The sequence below is a fragment of the Hippopotamus amphibius genome, chromosome 15 (assembly GCF_030028045.1).
Source record: "Hippopotamus amphibius kiboko isolate mHipAmp2 chromosome 15, mHipAmp2.hap2, whole genome shotgun sequence".
In the NCBI taxonomy this organism is placed as follows: Eukaryota; Metazoa; Chordata; class Mammalia; order Artiodactyla; family Hippopotamidae; genus Hippopotamus; species Hippopotamus amphibius.
Window position 1 is genome coordinate 17,489,681 of NC_080200.1, and position 18,941 is coordinate 17,508,621.

Genomic DNA, 18,941 nt, shown 5'->3' on the forward strand with positions numbered 1-18,941 from the left:
AGCTATATGTCTCTCAACCCACCAGCCAGTAAACTAAAGAACTAACCAACCGACCATCCATCTGCCAGCCTATGTATCCATCCACCACTTTCCAACCAGGCACCTGCCCATCTCCTTCCTTCCTTCCATCCAACCCCTTCTAACCAATCACCTATCTATTCCCTTCCATCCAATCACCCACTCATCCACCCCTCCCATCCATCAAACCCCTTCCAACCAACCATCCATCCAATCCATTCCATCCAACCACCCACCCCTCCCATCCATCATCCATCCCCTTCCAACCAACCAACCATCCCCTCCCAACATCCATCCATCCATCCATCCATCCAACTGTTCCCTCCAACTGACAATTCATCTTTCACAAGCCCATAGGTCTGCTTTTCATCTACTACCCATCCATCACTCCTTCCAATAATTCATTCCTTCATTCACTCACTCACCTACCCATCCACCCCTTTCCATTCACCCTCTCAACAGCTTTCCAACCACTGATTTACGCATCTCACTCTCTTCTTTCCCCATTCCCTTCTTTCCATTCACCTACCCAACCCTCCTTCCCATCCAACTACCCATCTGTGTTGGACACCTACATGTGAGGCAGCTGACGGACAGCAGAAAGGCTCTCTCTCTTGGGATTTGGAGGGGCTGGGTTCAAGGTCCCAGCACCACTCACAGCCAGCTGGTCTCCCTGTCCCTGTGCCAAGGCTCTAGCTCCCCACCTCTCCCCACAGTTCGCCTCCCACCCTGCTGCAGGTAGGGTAAGCCCTAAACTCAAGCCCTGTTGAAAACCCATCCGTGCTGTTGCCCGGCATTTGAAGCCTCTGTTCTGGCCCCGTCAGCCCTGGGAACCGAAATCCTGTTTTCTCTCACACCACCACGTCTGGAAAGGTTTGGCCCTGTTTCTTTGACTAATTCCTTCCCATCTTTCAGCTCTCAGGTAAAACCTGAATTTATTCAACAGGAACTGCTGAATGCCTACATGGTGCCAAATTTACACAATGTCCTACGTCAGCTACATTAAAAAAAGATAAGAAAAAAATATCAAATTGTACACTTTAAATATATGCAGTTTATTGTATGTCAATTATATCTCAATAAGAGTTCTTAAAAAAATTTAAAAAATTTAAAAAAAGACGAATAGGAAGTGGTATGGGGTTGCAACTCTGAACATAAACAAAAGTGGTAGGAAATGGATGGACTTTAACTGTTGGTGATTTGCAACCTAGTTAAGAAAAAAAGAGAAACTGTAAGGATTACGGTTGAGCATCAGTGCTTCACACTCTACACTCTGGCAGGATACGGCGCATTCTGGAGGCAGCTAACAGGCCGGTATCAAAAGCATAGGCAATGTGTTGCCGTGATGCCAGGTGTAACTCCCAGGGGGCACGAGTGAGTCAGAAGGATTGTTAAAAATAAACATTTGGGGACTTCCCTGGTGCTCCAGTGGTTGAGACTCCACACTTCCAATGCAGGGGGCCCAGCTTCGATCCCTGGTCAGGGAACTAGATCCCACGTGCCCCAATTAAGATCCCACATGCCGCAACGAAAGGAGGCCGCGTGCTACAATTAAAGATCCCGCACGCGGCAACAAAGATCCTGCCTGCTGCAACTAAGACCCTGTGCAGCCAAACAAATAAATAAATAAAAATAAAAATTTTACTGTTATTAGACTGAAGAGAAAAGAATTCTAAGAAAATTACGATTGTAAGAAGGATTTTCTAAAAGTACACTGGTTTATATGGACGGTTTCTTGTTTTGGCTAAACAGCTGCTACTAAATCGTGTGCCCTGCAATTCAATTCACAGCATCTTAGAATTATGAAAATGACACTTATTTTAAATCAGATGGGAACCACTTGAATGGCGTTTTGTGTTGTGTGCATAGTCCTGTACGAACAGACATAGAAAGGTCACAAATAGAGTGCTTTACGCTCTCGTATCAGACAACGGGGAGGATCACTTGGCAGGAAAAGTGGTCACTGGAACAGAGGCTCTGGAGCAAGACGCATGACAGCGCTTAGGTGCTGACATGCCCAAAATATAGCTGAGCGTTCAGACCCTACCAGGAAAGCACTAGTTATGCCAAATGCTGGGGACAATTAAACCGCTCACGTGGTAAACAGGAAAGCTGGAAATGAATGAAAGGGTGGATGCGGAGGGATTCAGGCAGGACCCCCTGGAAGCCTCAGAGCCCCGGCGCCCACTGAAGGTTGTCACAACCTGCAGAATTTGGGGCTGGAAGGAAGAAAAAGGCTATCGTCCTGCCAGACTCTGCCAGACTCATCAGGATGGAAAGCCAGTAGCTGTCAGACACAAGACTTGCTTGGGAGCCTCATTACGGGGTGGCCTGTGGTTCTGCGCCTGCCTGGGGGCCCCCTATCTTCATGCGTGCTGGGCTCCCAAGAGGGACGGAAAGGGTCGGGTGTCCCCAGCTAGCTTGTGTGCTTAGTGAGCAGTGCCTGGTACTGAGCAGCTCCGGGCCATGGAGGAAAGATGAAGCTGATGAGCATGCTCAGGGTGGCTGCCCCCACCACACCTGGTGACCCTTGCCCCTCTTCCTAGCGATGCCCTACGAGGTGCAGCTGGGCCCTAAAAAGCAGGATAGGCCCAGGGATGCATCACACCACTGAGGACGATGCCAGCCAGCTCCAACAGGCACGCATGTGGGGATCCGGGAAGGACACACACTCACCAATTTTTTATCCATTTTTGCTTTGATGTCTCTGGCGAGAGTGAAAAATGCCTGTAGAAGAAGCACATAGTTAGTATCCCAGGAGTGGGAAGCAGATGGGGGCTTGCTGACTCCTGGCTGCTGTCACACAGTGGGCATGGCTCAACAGCAGGGCCAGTGCAGGGGACAGTGCTAGGACAGGGACCCGGGAATGGGTCTCACCTGTTCAGTCCCATCTCCAGCCCCTAGAGGGATACCCCCGCCCACCTGGACTGCCACTTCCCCTAAACCAATGACCGTGGGAGGTGGGATCACCCTTGAGTGGTCAGAGAGGAAGCTGAGGCTTGCTGGGGCCAAGCGACTTGTCCCAAGGCATCTGGTGGCGAACTGACTAATTGAACTCTCTGCCCGGACCCCTTCTAACAGTCAGGGGCAGCGCAGAAAGACAAATGGCTCCTTGGCCAAACAAGCTTCACTTTGGGTCCTTGCCTTAGTAAAGGCCTGGTAGGTAGGGTGAAAGGTTCATCTTCCCAGGGTTGGCGGAGGCTCGAGCTGGCCTGACCCCAGGCTGCCACCTTGTCAGAGTCTCCTGACCATTTCCTACCTTCCCCAACCTGGACAACACTTATAAACCCCACTCTGGCATCAGCCCTGCCCTGGGCCTTATACAGAGACGAGTCAGCCTCAGCATTTGCAGTCGCAGGGCTCCTGGTTTGGGGAGAAGCAGGTCTCAGCAGACACCCATGTGATGTGGAAAGTTCTGTTGCAGAGGGTGTCTTGGGGAGCTGGGGAGGCCGAAAGTGGTGGGCCTAAGGGCCTGGGGAATGGCAGAGGCCTTCTCGGGAAGGGGCCACATGGGATGGTCCCCAACTGGAAAGGGAGTGAGGGGGAGGGGGACAGGACTGTGGCACAGGCGGTGAGGGATGGAGAGTGGTGGGCGAGGCCTGAGCCGTGGGCTGCACACACTGGCGGGGACCAGCTAGAGAGGGCCTTCTGTGCCTCACGTAGGGGCTGAGGTTGGGAGTGGTGTGGAAGATCTGTTTTGGAAAGATCCCGGGAGTGGCAGAACGAAGGAGAAGGCAGGTGAGCTGCAGGGCTGGCGCTGCTGGTGGAGAGGAGAGGGAGGCCCGGAGCAAGGCTCGGTCAGGGCACCCGACCCTGTATGGGCTTGTGGTGGGGGCCTGTGTGTGTGGGTGGTGTGAATGAAAGCACAAACCTGGAAGTAGGCCTGGGCGCCAGCCAGTGGGGACTCTCTGAGCCTCGGTTTCCCCACCTGCAAAACTGTGCCTGCTCCCCAGTGCTGCCAGAAAGCCAGTGAGATCATGTCCTAGGTGCCTAGCCAGGGCCGACACCTGCTGATGTCAAACATGGGGGCAATTCTCCCAGGCTGCCTGGGCCTTGCGAGAGGCCTAGCACACGGCACTGCCCAGGAAGTGCCTCTTGGCTGTCCGTCCAAGAGGCAGCTGGAGCCTGTGGCCAGTCCCTGCGACAGAGCCTCCCTGGAGGCTGCAGCCCAACCCTTAGCCCAAAGGGGCCGGTGCTGTCGGCCCAGGACTCACGTTCTCCACGTTGATGTTGGCCTTGGCGCTGGTCTCCATGAACTTGATTCCATAGTCCAGGGCCAGCTACGAGGGAGGGAGACACACATGTGAACATCAGCCACCAGGTTCCCTGACCCCACACAGCACCCTGAGTGGGGAACAACGAGGAGGACCGAGAGAGACAGAGAGTGGGGCCTGCACTCTTGAGCCACCAGTGGAGAGCAGGTGGTAAATGTCCCTGGCAGGAGGGTGGAGGGTCCTGACTCAAACCACAGCTCTGTTCTCTGGCCTCTGTGGCCTCGAGGGGTCCCACGAGATGCTGTGTGGGAACAAGCAGCGCACACCCAGAAGCCCTTGCTGCTTTCAGTCTTTAGCCTGACGCCCGGCTGGGTGTGTGCTTCCCACCTTGCCCCCCGTGGCATGTGCCCCACTGGGACTTATCTCTGTGCCCAAGCTAAGTCCTGCATCCTGGGATGATGCTCAGAGATTGTGAGGGATTCTCCCCCAACGCCCAGCCTCGCCATCAGTGAGCAATCAGGGGACCCTGTGGGGCAGGGCAGGGCTGGCCTCCATGCAGGAAATCCCAGACCCTCAGGTCCCTCTGCCCCGAGGTGCCTGGCAGTGCCGGCCACCATGCCCACCTTTTCTCCCCGTTCCTTGGAAACTTGTCTCTTGTCATTCACGTCGCACTTGTTCCCAAGTATCATCTTTTCGACGTCTGCAGAGGCATGCTGGGGAGGGGAAGGGCAGATGGGGGAGGTAAGAGATGAGGTCAGACTGGACGACAGGCCAAGCGGTAGCCCGTCCCCCAAGATCAGAGTGGTGGGGTCAGGACTGCTAGGCAGCCTGTGAGCAGCTGCACTGGGCCACCTCCCGAGACCCCGTATTGCTGCTCCAGCTAGACTGTTCTGGGCTCTAGAAACAGGTTGTGCCTGGGGTGGTCACAGCCCTCAGCTGCCACCAGCCCTGGGTGCTTTGCCATCCCCTGGTGTTCCCGTTAACTCCGCCCTCACGCTTGATAATGGCTCCTTCCTCCAACCCTCCCCCACGTCCCAACCCAATGGGCCTCGCTTCCTGAAGGACTGGGCCATCACAAAGGCTGTTCTTGTTGCAGCTCACATCTGGTCTCATGGAAAGGCGCTTCACTGCTCTCTGACTTCCTACTAACTGGAAGGCCTACTGGCCAGAACACAGAGCTTCCACAGAGACCAGCGTGAGGTCCCCCTCCTCAGGCCGGGTGCAGCCTGCTGCTGGCAAACGCAGGGTCATCGGGAGGCGGCCCAGTGCAGCTGCTCCCAGGTGCCAGCTGTGATGTGACCTTCTGCCGTGGCTTCACAGGTGGGTAAAGCTCTTAGCCCCAAAGCCCCACCTGATGAGCCATCAAAAGCCACAAGCGAGTTGTCCAGGGAGGCTGTGGGGGTGCGGGTGAGCTCTTTGGAGAGCAGGAAAGTGATGACACTGGCTTCGGGACACGGGCTTTGGGACAGAGAGGCAGGGCTGGCCGCAAGGTCTTCCACAGGCAGCTGTGGTGAGAGCACTCCTGGCCTGAGCATGGCCACACATAGCTCACACCAGCTCACACCCTGCTCTGCTGCAGCTCAAAGTCCAACCTGACATGTGCCCTCACCACACCCACCAAATACAAAGGTCAAGCCAATTCTAGAACTTTCCTTCTCTAGAAAGCACCAAATGCTCACAGTGACTGGATATCCTTCTTCCATGACCTCGATGTCACTCAAACCTGACAGCCCAGCTGGGGAAATGGGCTCACGGGGCTGCTCTGTGACAAGGCCAGGCCAGTGTGGTCTCCAGGGTTGACTGGGTGGGTTCCCGTCCCCCTGACCCTGTTCCCAGCGAGTTACTTCTAGGTGCCTCTGTACTCAGTGATCTCATGTGTAAACCAAGGAGCTCGGGGGTGAGGGCTGAGGACAGGAGGCGTGGGAGGGGTCCTCGAGCCTTACCTCCTCAATGTTCCGAATCCAGTTCCGGATGTTGTCGAAGGACTTCTCGTTGGTGATGTCGTAGACCAGCATGATGCCCTGAGCAGGGGGAGACAGAAGCACGCGCTCTGGACACACTGCAAACTCTCTGAGGGGGAGGCCCCAGCAAGCTGGGCAGCCGGGATCCTGACAGGACACCCTCCCTGGGGACCGTCCTCCTGCTGGGATCCAGCACCAGCCTCTCCCTGGTGTCCCAGGCTCCAGTCCCCTGCTCCTCCGCCCCCGATGTGACCCTTCGCCCCCCAGACCAGACCCTACCACACCCGGGCTTACAAAGGAGCCCTGCTGTCTCCCCACTGCTGGCAGGATAAGGACAGCCCACGTGCCTCGGCAGCCAGTGAGGTTCCAGCAGCCAACCTCCCAGCCTCACATCCTGCGGCCCCTGTTCTACAGGCTGTGTTCCATGGCCCTGACGCCCACTGTGCTCCCCCTCTCGCCCACCCTCGGCTATGCTCAGCCTCTTCCACACCCTCCCTCACTCCCCACCCTGCCCTGAGGCATCTCCTGGGCTCAGCCAGGGCCACCTCCTCTGGTCACCCCAGCATCACCCCTCATCTGGTGCCCACCATGTGCCAGGCACTGCAACGGGGTCTCCTTGAGCCTCACAGGCTTGGGTTGGGCGCTGCCACTGTCCCACCCAACCTGGGGAGAATGGGGAACCTGAGGCTGGAGCTGGGGGGCTATGTCCCTGTCTCTAGTCCTATGAGAGAATAAAGGACACAACTGGGCCTTTCAGCAACCCCACCAGAGTCAAGGCTGGCTTCAAGCACTGGGGGCAGGCAACGCTGAGGCCTCTGTGGTTCTATAACCAATGCATGAGCATGTGGGAGATGGTCCATGGGTTCTGAAATAGCTACAAAGCGAACCCGCCTCTACTTGAGCCTACCATCTCCCCATCGCCAAGGAGAAGGGCAAATGTCCCCACTTGATAAAAGGGGACACTGAGGTGCAAAGAGATGTGACCTTTAAGATTCAAACGCAGCTCTGAAGCAGCTGATGATACCAGCTCCCAGGAGGAACCTGCCTGGGTCCTTGTCAGGATCAAGCAACACTCAGGTCCACCTTTCAACAGTCCCCTGGCTGCCCTGGGCGTCCTCTCAGGTCACACGTGGTGAGCCAGCCTGCAACACTGTTGCCAGGGCCCCTGAGGCTCAGCCCCGGGGTTGTGAGGCACGTGGCTGCAGCTGTCCTGCCCAGGCCCGGCTCACTCCATTCCCTCGCTCTACCCCCCTCCAAGGGCCTAGCCCTCCATCCACAAGCTCTGGTGCTGGCCTCGATGCCTCTGAGGCTGCCTGAATTTGCAGTGTAAGAACTCGGGCCATGTGTGCTGGGCAGATGACTGCAGGGGCAAGGGTGTGTGACAAAACCACACAGGCAGGGCAAGCGAGCCGCTGCAATTCCAAATCCCCACTGTGACCCTGAGGGTTTACACAGTGGCCTGATAGCCTGCTACAGCCACAACCCCCTAAAAACGCCACCTGGGACCCCTCAATCAGTGGCTTCTTGGACAGACTGAATAGAGGCCGCTGACAGGACTCGGAGGCGCTTTTAGTGGCTGTGGTGTGTGACACTCTCCAGCCAAGGCCAGCGTAAGTAAAGCAGACTCCGTGAGCTGAGCATCACAGGGGCCTCTGCCCAGCAGCTGTCCTCCCACCATTAGGGGCAAGAAACGCCCCAGGGACATGAGGCCTTTTTGCCTCTTTATCCAGGGACTGGCCCCTTTGATGGCCCAGGATTCTGCTGCCACCACTACTGGGTTGGCACCATGTGTGCAAAATTCCAAGGTCGCAGATTTTTACCTATGGGGGGTTGGGGAGCAATGGATAAAGCTCTCTATCAGGAAAGAACAGAAGTCCCTGGAAAACAGTGTCACCCTATTCCAGGTCCTCCCTGAAGCTCCCTCGGGGCTCCAAGTGACCATTTTCCCAACCCCAGTCCAGACACAGCTCCCTATATCTGTTTGCAAGCTCACAACAGGACAAGAGACATCAGCTGCTCCCCAAATTTGGGACCCAAGGGTCTAGTGCCACAAAGACAAAGGAGGTGATGGAACTGCAATGGTGGCAATATTCTCTGCACTGTCCCATATGGTTCCTACAGACTGCACATAGCTCTGGGGCACCTGAAATGCAGCCAGTATGACTGAGGGGCTGGGTTTCCTACTTTGATTTAAATTCAAACAACCACACACAGCTAGTGGCTTCTGTATTGGTTCGTGGAGGTCTAGGAGAACATACCATGTTGGGGCTGGACAGGGTCTTACTGATGGCTCAGTCCAGCCTCGTCAGGGCTGGCTGAGAATGTGGGGGCTGGAAAGAGCCAGCCACTACCGGCCCAGACATTTACACTCTGTGTGAATTAAAGCAGGGCCTGGAATGGTGCCGAGCCTCAGGCTCCTCACCTGTAAAATGGGGATAACGGTGGCACCCACACTCAGGGGTTTATGGCCAGGATCTGGGCCCAGTACCTGCAGGGAAGGGCTTGGTGACTGGGTCAGGCAGTGCTATTTCGGCCCAGAGAGGGATGGGGCCTATCTAAGGCCACACAGCAGAAGCTCCCTTAGGACACCAATGCCCTAAGGCCCCCGCCCCACCAGAGCACAGCAAGATGAGGGGAGAATTAGTAAATTAATTTTAATGAGGAGCACTAAGGTTGCAACCCACATGATTGAGTTTCTATTATGTTCAGACGCTGCATGAGATGCTCTAAATACTTAATGCCTCTCTTCATTTCTACCATCCACCAATATTTCCTGAGCTCCTACCACATACTCAGCGTGGTCCCAGGCACCGGGCATGTGACAGGGACCAAGAGGTGGCCCAGCCCTCCTGGAGCTTATGGCCTAGTAGAGGAAACAGGTCTCTGCAGTTGATTGATGGGGTGCACCATGGAAAGGATGGGGTGCAGTGGGAGCTGGAAGTAGGGAGCTGGCCATCTACCCTCACAGCTGCTAGAATACACTCCCGTTCTCTGTTCCACTTTCCATGTAAGGAGACTGAGCTCAGAAGGCGACCTAGGGTGCTGAGCTAGGTCCTGGGGATCTGCCTCCCATTGCCCGCAGTCCCCGAGCACCTCGCTCTGTACACCCCTCATGCGTGCATGACCAGCTTGGGGCTCTCAAGGACAGGACCCTGGCCCAGTCCAGGTTGCCCTCTGCATCTAGTTCAGGCCTGGCCTGGAGAAGATGCTCAGTAAAAATATTTGGGGGATGACAATCGAGTCTTCCTATCACATCACTCCGCCTCAGGCCCGGGCAACAGATATAATGGCCAACAGCCCAGAGCAAGTCAGCTCCTGGATGGTCTTCAAGTTTTTGGTAGCAAATTCCATAGAGACTGACGCGGGTCACGTGAGTGCTCCTAAGTGTTGGGGCATGCTGGCTCTGATTTCCCTGACCTCACCTGGAAGAACCGGCTTCCTGTGTCTTCCTTCACTCCCAGAGAATTAGGTTTCCTTAAAGCCTGCATTGTCTCTGGAGCCAGAAAGGGATGTATGGATGAGGGCACAGAGGTAGGGCACGCAGCCTTTTCCTAAAACTAACCCAGGACCAAGGTCCCCTCGAGAAGCCAGAGTGTGGGCTCCCCAGAAACATGCAGATTTCGGTATCCAAGGCGGCGATGTTCATTTTGACTTAAAAAAAAAAAGACACCTCCCCCCGCCCAACCTGGGGCAAACCAATCCATACCATTGCGCCCCTGTAGTAGGCCGTTGTGATCGTCCGAAACCGTTCCTGACCAGCTGTGTCCCTAACGATAAGAAGGAGAAGGGATATTAGTGATGCAGAACAACTGTCACAGTGAGAACGAGGGGCACTGACCCAGGATGGATGTCTGGCTATCTCATGGGTCAGCATCTCCCGCTGTGGGCCAGGCCCACCCCCGCCCCCGCATTATTACAGAGAAGGAAACTGTGGCGTGGGTAGGTATCTGATGTTTCCTGGCTGGGGATGTGGCAGAATGACTCCTCTTCTACATCGTGTCTTCCTGGGGATTTCCCCCCGAGTTTCTGGGCCACAGAAGAGCCAAGGCTGGATGTTATTACTTGTGAAATAATAACACCTTGCGTGTGGAAGGGGTTGGTCACATCGCATGGCAACACAGCCCCTGCTGGTGCGCTAAGCTGGTCGAGCTTGGTGGGGCTCAGGAAGAACCTCCATGCTCGGCATCCTGGTGGAGGCCAGGGGGAAAGTCCTTCCTCGTGAGTATGGTGGTGACACCTGGATAAGACGCTCCCTTGCCCAGCCCAGCTCCTGGCAAGGAGGGTATTCAGTGTTTGGTTTAAAGGTGACAGCTGGTCAGTGGCAGAGCCAGAGCAAGGCCATGTCTTTTGTCTCTGGGCCCAGGGCTCCTCCTGTCACCCTGTATCACCCTCTCTGCAGGGCTCCGCGTGTCCGGACTGTATAGACGCACCTCATCTGGGGCTAAGGTGACTTTCTGCCACCAACTGCAGGTGATGTTAGCAGTTATGATCAGTTATTTTATGACTGTTCTAGAAGAGTTTTAAGAGAGTCATTAACTCCACTGAAATTGCTAAGAGCAGAAGCAGAAGGACAGGAGGAAAGGAAAGCAAAACTTCTGCTTGCTGGTACAGTGTCACTTTGGACTTGGGCATTGAGTCTGCTGGGGAGCCAACGTGTTATAAATAGAGGAACTGCTACAGCCTGTAACTTATGAGGCAGCCAGAGACTGGCTGCCTCCCGAGCTCAGTAGTATCGGTTGGGCCACACCCAGATTTCGATTCTGAAGTCAGGTTCAGAGGTAGATACCGCTGAAGTGGAGGGGACCTGCCAGGCAGGCAGGGCAGTGCTCAGGCTCTGACACTTGAGTTGGGGAGATGAGCTGCAGGGAGGGAGGCTTCACGGCCCATCTCAGGGCACCCCTCCCACCCACAGGCACGTGCCTGGACCAGACGGACGGAGCCACCCTCCCAAATGTGACTTCTCTCTCTTTTGCTCAGGGTTCGTACCTCCCTGCAAGTGATGTGGTTGCAGGGTTGGAATCCCCTACATTTGACCATCTGAACCCAGCCTTCCTAGCGCAGTGGGCTGTAGACCAGAGTCAGCGTCCATGCAGCATCTGTGATTGGGACTCACAAATTCTCTGATTTTATGTAGCATGGGAAGTCAGCCCCAGGTGAGGAGAATAGAAATGGTTCTCACTATCGGGCCTGGCCTTATTTTTGGTTCTGGGGTTTCAGGTCTGTGCGTTAGGAAGTGAGGCCTGGGTGTGCCCAGGAGAGAAAAGAGGAAGCAATGTCAGGCCTTCTTCAGCAACCTGATAGGCTCAGAAGGAAATGCTGGGCTGGGGTATCTTGCTACCCTGGCAGCCTTCACTGCCACCAGCAGGGCTCTCCAAGTTCAATGGGAGAAGGCTGCTCTGAAGTCCAGGCCCAGACTGTGCCCACACTGGAACTGGGACTGGCAGCTATGTCCTCACAAGGTACTGACACAGACTGTAAGCCCCAGCAGCCAGCAGAGCACCGTTCCTGGGGCTTCTGAAGAAAGCCCGATGTGTCCGGGGTGGGCTCAAAGAGGTGGAGGCCATGGTCACAGGGAGTAAGGGCGGGGGCACTGGGGGCTTCTGGCACAAAGCACTCGCCGGGTGAGGAGCTGATGAAGGCAACGATTCTTACCATATCTGTAGTTTAATTCTCTTGCCATCGAGCTCTATGGTCCTAATTTTAAAGTCAATTCCTGAAAGAAAAGAAAAAAAAAAGAAAAGGCGCATCACGGTTGGCCCTTTCTCAAGCTGCATCTAGGGCGGGTGCTGCCAACCTGTGCAGGGCACAGCTGCCACGGTTTCTGGAGCACCTGCTGGCGATGGGCACGCGGGAATCTCAGAATCCCTCAAACAAAGCTGGAGGCACCTGGCAAACTTTCTCCTCTCGCAGAAGGGGAGGCTGAGGCTCAGAGGGCAGAAAGGAGCAGCAGAGAGTGAAGCTGGCGAGGGGCAGAGCTGGCGGGCAAACACAGATAGCTCGGGTGCCAAAGCCTTGTTCTCTTCCCTTCCCCGGGAGGCAGCCCCGTGGAGTGGGCTCCAGAGCCCCACATTTCCCGCCACCCGCACCTGGCCCTCCAAGCACACCGGGCACTAGGCCCTGAGATGCACCTGATGCAGGTGGGCCTCTAGCATTTACACAGTGCTGTTCCTTCTCTGTGGGTGGTCCTCATCCTGCCCACCTGTCAGCCTGGCAAACGTCTCCTCCTTTAAGACCTGCTGGAAGGTCACCTCCCAAGAAGCCTTCCTGACCCTGCCCTCCTTCTCTCCCACCCTCTGGTTTTAGTCCGCTTTCCCCAGAACCAGGGCAACCTCTCAGCCTTCTTGGCTGCTCTCCAGGCTCCCACTGTCGTCCTCTCAGTCCCCTCCCCAGCTTCTGAAACACATGCTCAACCATGTCACCAAGCTAACCTCTGTTCCAAACCTTCCAGTGTGTTCCCCAATGGATGAATGGATAAACAAAACGCGGTCCTTCCCTACAGTGGAATATTACCCTTCCATAAAAAGGGATGGAGCATGGACATGTGCTACAATGTGGATAAACCTCGAAAATACAATGCTGAGTGAGAGAAGCCAGACATGAAAGGTCACATTGTACATAATTCTATTCATATGAAATATCCAGAAAGACAGAAAATAGATTAGTGAGACTGACCAAGGGGTGCTGGAGTGCCTTTCTGTCACAATGAAAATGTTCTAGAACTGACTGTGGTGATGGTTGCACAACTCTGTGAATATACCTGAAGCCATTGACTTGCACACTTCAAATGGGTGAGTTGAATTATATCTCAATAAAGCTGTTTTGGGTTTTTTTTTTTGGCTGCACCACGTGACTTGCGGGATCTCAGTTCCCCAATCAGGGATTGCTCCCAGGCCATGGCAGCAAAATCCCAGAATCCTAACCACTAGGCTACCAGAGAACTCCCAACAATAAAACTGTTTAAAAACAACAACAACAACAACAAAACCCAAAACACCTTCTAGTAGCTTCCCACTGCCTCCTTGGCCCCAGAATAAAGTGAAAACAGTTGCCTGAGTGCTCCTAACCTGGTCACCTCAGCACCCATGGCTCTTGCCCTCCTCTCTGGCCACAATACCCAAGCATATTCCAGTCGCAGAGCTTCTACGCTTGTGCTCTTCTCTCCTGGAATGTTCTTTCCTTCCATGGCCACCTGGCTCCCCTCTTTTCAATCAGGTCTCTGTTCAAGACACTTCCTCCGGGAAGCCTTCCTAACCATCCTCTCTCCCCTTACGTGCTACATCTTCTCCACACGCTATCCCTGACGCTGTATATTTGTTTCTTTGCTCTGAGAAGCTAAGAACAAAACTGGCCGACCTGAATGGCCCGAGTGGAGGGGTAACAGCCAAATCCAGCCTTTGCCCCCAGAAGTTTGCTCTAAATCTCCACCTGTGAAGCCTTGAGACTGAGGCTGGGCTTGACCCCTGAGAACCCGATGCTAATTCCATCCCTGCCCATCTTGGGAGTTGTCCTGGGGACCACAGGGAATATAAGGCTGCATTTGAGTTTCACCCCCTAGAACATAAGCTCCAGGAGGGCAGGGGCTCACGTCTTATTCATGGTTGCATCTCCAGCAACTAAACCTGGCAGGGGCTGAGTACGTATTTGCTAGAAGCTGATCAGCCTGTCCTGCACACACACTTTGACTACAGGCCTTGTTACAGTTCTGCTTCCCTCTGATTCATCCAAGTCATCTCTGCAGCCCCTGCACTGAGGTGGATGCCTGGTGCACAGCAGGCACTGGAGAAAGATGGCTGGATGAAAAAATAAAGAGCAACGGGATCTATGTGCTACCACACAGTTTACCAAGTGCTTTCCCATACATCATCCATCTCCCTGAAGGAATGAATGAATGGGTCCCTGAGGAGGAGCTGGGGGTTGAGGCAGGCTGGGGAGAGCCAATTCCAGGAGCCATGGGGCCAAGTTCACACCACAAATGATCGATGGAGCTTATGAGAACAGGCTTTGGCAGAACGCAACCTGGGCAGAAAATGAACAGCCACTTACTCCCTGATCTATAAAGAAAATCCAGAGGTACATTCAGTGCCAATACAGAATCACCACTATGCATTAGGTTATATTTCAGGACCAAGCCACCCTGTGTTAACTCTTCTTAAAACATCCCCCCCCACCCACCCCACCATCACACATGCATGGGGACATATGAAATCAAGAAGCACTGTTCAATCGACAGAACCCAAAGCATCATTCCGTTCCAGCCGCCTCTTGGGTTTTATTAACACATCAAATGTAATTAAGAAGTGTAAACTTTACAAAGCCTAAGAGTTATGAGGCCATAACTTCAAGGTCAGGGGGAATTAAACTTTCCTAGAAGACAGAGGCCTGCAGGAAGGCTACAAATGCAATGAGAATCCCGGGGTGGGAGGGAGGGATCCTAAGTTCAAGTGCCACGGCCACCTTCTTGGATGACCTTGCCCAAGTCACGTCCTCATCTGCAAGTGCAGGCTAGCCTCTTCAGAGCCCTAAAGGGCTAGACTGGGTTTTCTGGTCAAGAATTAAAAACCAAACAAAAAACTCAGTCTCCGAACTGATCTCACTGGGAAGGTTCGGACTCTCAAAAACTGAGGTCTGGGTTGAGAGTATGCCACAGTCTACCAGGAGTTAATATCACTTCCTGATTGGTGGGGATGCAAGGGCTATCCCAAAGTTTGACCTTGGAGTTAGGAAAGGGGAGGAATCAGAAAGACCTGTGCCCAGGGGAAGGATGCTGCCACTATAAGAGACATTCTGCTTCCTTTATATGGTCTCTGGCAGTGATGACAACCACCTATTCATTGTACAGTTCTGATCCTCAGTCATCCAGGCGCTGGCCAAAGCAGAGAACACCACTCCTAAACTGTAGAAACATGGCTCAGACAGGCAAAGGGCTCGTTCAAGGGCAGACAGCAGCTGGAAACCAGACATAATGATTTTCAGTCCAATTCTCTTAACTTTACATCTGGCAGCTAAGCGTCTCACAAAGCGGAGCTCCTGGAGGATGGCAAGGCTGGAATCGGCTGCTCACGGTGGGGTTTAGGGAGATAAGGTACACAGGGTTAAAGCAAAGCCCATTCCCTAGGTTTCTTCCAACTCCTGGCCTTGGTCACCATTCTCCTGCTTCCCCACTCTACAGCAAGGCTGCACAGCTTACAAACCACTCTGCTTGATGGGTGTTACTTCCAGGTGAAACCTTTCCATGTGAGCAACGGGTGTTTTTGTGGTGTGGGGAGAAGTCAGCTCCACTTTTGTGGATGTCAGAACTGAGAAGCAACGAGCCAATTCTGTTCAACCACAATGTGGGCTGGCCCTGCAGGCAAGGCTGCCCTGCAAAGTGACAACCGGTGTCCTGCGCCTAGCGATAGGGAAGTCAGGGCTGTCTGTGGCAGTGGCTGATTTTGCTTTCCCACTGAGGCTTTTATCTCGCATCTCCTCGGGATGACAGGTCCCAGAGCAGGCAGCTGTCACTCGCCATTTCTGTCACCCTCGAGTAAGATGGAAGGCCAGGCAGGGGAAGACTCTGGATTCCCTCTCACTACTCCTTCCAGAAGAAATTCATCCCTGGGAGAAACAGGGTCAGGGAGAGAGGCTCAACCCCTGTGTATCCCAGGGGAAAGAGCAGGAGAGGTCTGGGTTGGAGTCCTGGCTTCCTGGTGGATCAGCTGTGCTTGTCGTGGGGGTGAGTGCTGGCATCTCTCTGGGGTGGTTTAGCCTTGAGTTCCGGTCAGATACGCCCAGGTAGAGATACCATCCTTGCCACCCTGTGACCTTGGGCAAGTCCAGTATCCTCCCTGAGCCTCAAATTCCTCCACTGTGAAACCAACTCATAACAGAACCTAAGACAGAAGGCTGGAAAGTGTGATAATGCACATAAAGTGCCTGGCACACAGTAAATGCTCAGTAAGATCAGATGTCACTTGTCACTGTCCTTTCCCCATGGACAGCTCTCCATGTCTCAGTTTCCACTTCCGTAAGACGAGGACCCCAAAGAACTGCTTCAAGGGCTGCTGTGAGGACAGAAGAAGATGACGGGCGCCAAGACCTCGTCCAGGTCATATACTCCCTGAGCAGCCTGAGGGCTGGGGCCTCAGTCTCCCCATCTGCAAAATGGGCACCTGGTTCCCACCAAGCCCGTGGCCCGGGAACCCCCAAACGGCGCTGCAGACGACGGTGCTCTTTTCCCCTCCGGCCCCCTCGACCATCTGAGATCCCTGGTCCATCCCGGCCGGCCGCTCCCTCAGTCCCAGCCCCTCAGGGGTGCGCCCGGCCCGGGCCTCCCACGCCCCCGGCCGCTCCCCGGCCCCGCTACCTATGGTGGAGATGAAAGTGGAGTTGAAGGCGTCCTCGGAGAAGCGGAACAGGACACAGGTCTTCCCCACCCCCGAGTCCCCGATCAGCAGCAGCTTGAACAGGTAATCGTAGGTCTTCGCCATATTACACTCTCTCCCCGACGGGAAGTGGTGCCAGCGCCTCGCCACTGGCCGCTAGCCCCGTCCATCAGCGCCGATCCCGCCTCCCATTGGCTCCCGGCCTGATGCGCGTCACCGCGGCCGACGCCCGCCCCCGCCCCAGCCTGTCTTGGGAAGATGTGGGGAAGGGGCGAGCGCGGCGCAGAGCCGGAAGCTGCCCGAGCGCACCGCTCATTGGCCGGCGCTCAGGACAGGGCGGGCTGCGATTGGCCAGCGGTGAGGAGTAGAGGGGCTTCAAATAGGGACGGGGCGGGGGCGTGGCATCCTGTATCCCCGCCTTCTTCCCGCGACTCCAGGGCGGCCCCGCCCCGTGATGGGAGGGGGGAGCTTGGCCAACGGCTCCGCGCGCCCTCAACCTGGGGGCGGGGTCTGGGGCTCGTGCGCACGCGCGTCGGGGAGACCGTTGGGCGCCAGCAGAGGGCGCACGCGCGTGGGTTCTCCGGCTCCCTCCCTCCAGGGCCCGCGCAGCCTCAGTTGGTGCCGGGACAAGCGCGGGAAGGTGGCGTGGCTGTGGTGGTGCCTTCTGGAGGCCTCCGCGTCAGGCCAGGGGGAGCCAAAGAGGAAAGGAGAGTAGGGGCGCCGTCATAGTCGAAGCGAGGTCCCCTCGAGACGTGCTGCGGGACCTCGGCGCCTACCAGGGGACCTACCTGGAGATACCCAGGCCTCAGCCGCCAAGCTCCGCCCCGAGGTCCGCAGGACTTCTCAGGACTGGCCCTTGAGCCTGTTTAGAGGTTGTCCAGGTTACCCCCCCCCCCCCCCCCCGAAAACCAGTCAGCCCTTTGAGGCGCGCCTGGGGGCCTCGGAACCCCCGAAGGAGTTAGCGCAGTGAGAATTACAGGGAATACTTAGGAGCGTTGGTTTTCTGCCTGCCAGTGTTGTTAGCACTTACAAAAAATGTGTAAAATACTTCATCCCCACCCGGACCCACTGAGGTAGGTATTACTGTCTCCCCCTCCCCCTCTCCCGCCCCGCTCTATGGTGAGAAAACCGAGGCCAGATAGATTAAGTGACTTTCCCCGGCTCTTAACCAGATCAGTTGGTTTTTGAACCCAAAGCGACCAGCTTCAGAGACTGAGATCTTGATCACGATGGTTTCGTACCTCGTGGAGATGAGCCACACCGCCTGCATGTCACTCTGGGGTACCAGTCCTGGAGACTTGCCCAAGGCTCCTGCAAAAGATGGCCCCTGCCTCTCTTCCTGCCTCCTCCCGCAGCACATTCTCCTGCTACTCTGGCTCTGGTTAGGAAGAGCTTCATTCAGAGCCACTGACCACTTGTAGGTTTCAGCCTCCGTGGCATCTGATACTACCGACCACCTTCTCTGGAAGTTCTTTTCATGGTACTCTTCCCATTTTATTTGCCTATTTCTTGTATTAGCTATACCTCCCTTTCTCCGGGCGCTGCTTCTCAGATTCCATTGCAGTCTTTGGGGGCGGGGGGGTGTTTCTTGTCCCTTAGATACTGGTGTTCCTCATGGTTCTATCTCTGTTCTGATCCTGGGGTGATCTTCCTTGGCTCCCACGGTCTCTATGCTGGCGATTCTCAGTTCTTAGAGAACCCATAGTCCAGCCATCCCTCCGCGCCCCAACTACTTCCTGGGCATCTGCCTTTGGATCTGTCAAAGATACTTCAAACTCATCATATCCACGACTGAACTTGTCATCTTCTACTCACACAAGCTTGTCTTGAATTTCTTTCTGAGTGAGACCTCAGTCACCTTTGATGCTTTTCTTTCATCCCTCACAGTCTGGTTTTTAAGGATGTTCTAAATAGCTCTTAAACCTTGCTCTTCTGTTTCTGTTGCTTGTCAGATCCTCACACCTCTCCACTGGTCTCCCTGATCATTCTGTAATCCAGATTCCACCCTGCAGTGTGCTTGGTCTAAAACATTTATCCAATATCCATCTGTGGTCCATTAGCAGGACAAATCCCTCACAATCTGGTCCTAACCTCACCTTCTGTCCCACCCACACTTCATGGGGTTGGGAGCTCCCCAAAAGCTGACACAGGTCAGTTTAACAAACAGTAAATAAGTGCTGCGGCACCAGGATGACTAAAGCAGTATCGTGAGATTAGATTATAGCCCAAGGGGATGGGGAGGAGGGAGAGGAGGAACTTTAATCTAGCAATGGTAGGGCACTTAGAGGGCATTATACTTTATTCATCAACATTCCCTGCATCTACCATCTAAACAAGCTCACAGTGTCAGCTAAATATTGAATTAAAATGAAGGAAATGTTTTAAAT

At 54.7% G+C, this 18,941-nt stretch overlaps 2 protein-coding genes across 6 annotated transcripts in view; both read right to left on the reverse strand.

The window, feature by feature from the left end:
• The window catches only part of HSH2D (hematopoietic SH2 domain containing), an 18,493-nt gene extending 14,193 nt beyond the window's left edge, over positions 1–4,300 (reverse strand). For all 4 annotated transcript variants that reach the window (XM_057708669.1, XM_057708668.1, XM_057708670.1 and 1 more), the window contains exons 1-2: positions 4,233–4,300; positions 2,695–2,745 (exon numbers count right to left, since the gene is read on the reverse strand). The gene's annotated coding sequence lies outside the window, so the exon portion shown is untranslated. The remainder of the gene's footprint in view (positions 1–2,694; positions 2,746–4,232) is intronic.
• Positions 347–16,841, reverse strand: RAB8A (RAB8A, member RAS oncogene family). 2 transcript variants are annotated; one of them, XM_057708673.1, is made up of 9 exons: positions 16,536–16,841; positions 11,846–11,906; positions 9,900–9,960; positions 6,176–6,253; positions 4,856–4,945; positions 4,233–4,298; positions 2,695–2,745; positions 2,115–2,237; positions 347–1,225 (listed from the first exon to the last, which is right to left on the reverse strand). In XM_057708673.1, exons 1-9 carry the CDS (start codon positions 16,657–16,659, stop codon positions 1,127–1,129), a joined length of 753 nt encoding a protein of 250 aa, XP_057564656.1. In that variant the 5' UTR covers positions 16,660–16,841; the 3' UTR covers positions 347–1,126. The 2 variants fall into 2 exon arrangements, with proteins under 2 accessions (XP_057564656.1, XP_057564657.1); XM_057708674.1 differs by lacking the exon at positions 2,115–2,237 and having other exon boundaries at positions 348–1,225; positions 16,536–16,831.
• Positions 16,842–18,941: the final 2,100 nt, after the last annotated feature.

Bases quoted from the DNA above. Each gene is read 5' to 3' on its own strand.
- RAB8A (XM_057708673.1), bottom strand. From the start codon at position 16,659: ATGGCGAAGACCTACGATTACCTGTTCAAGCTGCTGCTGATCGGGGAC. The intron at 4,299-4,855 runs GTGGGCATGGTG...CCTCCCTCGTAG, and splicing joins CCAAGGAACGGGGAGAAAAG to CTGGCCCTGGACTATGGAAT. The intron at 2,746-4,232 runs GTGAGTCCTGGG...CTTCTTCTACAG, and splicing joins CCAACATCAACGTGGAGAAC to GCATTTTTCACTCTCGCCAG.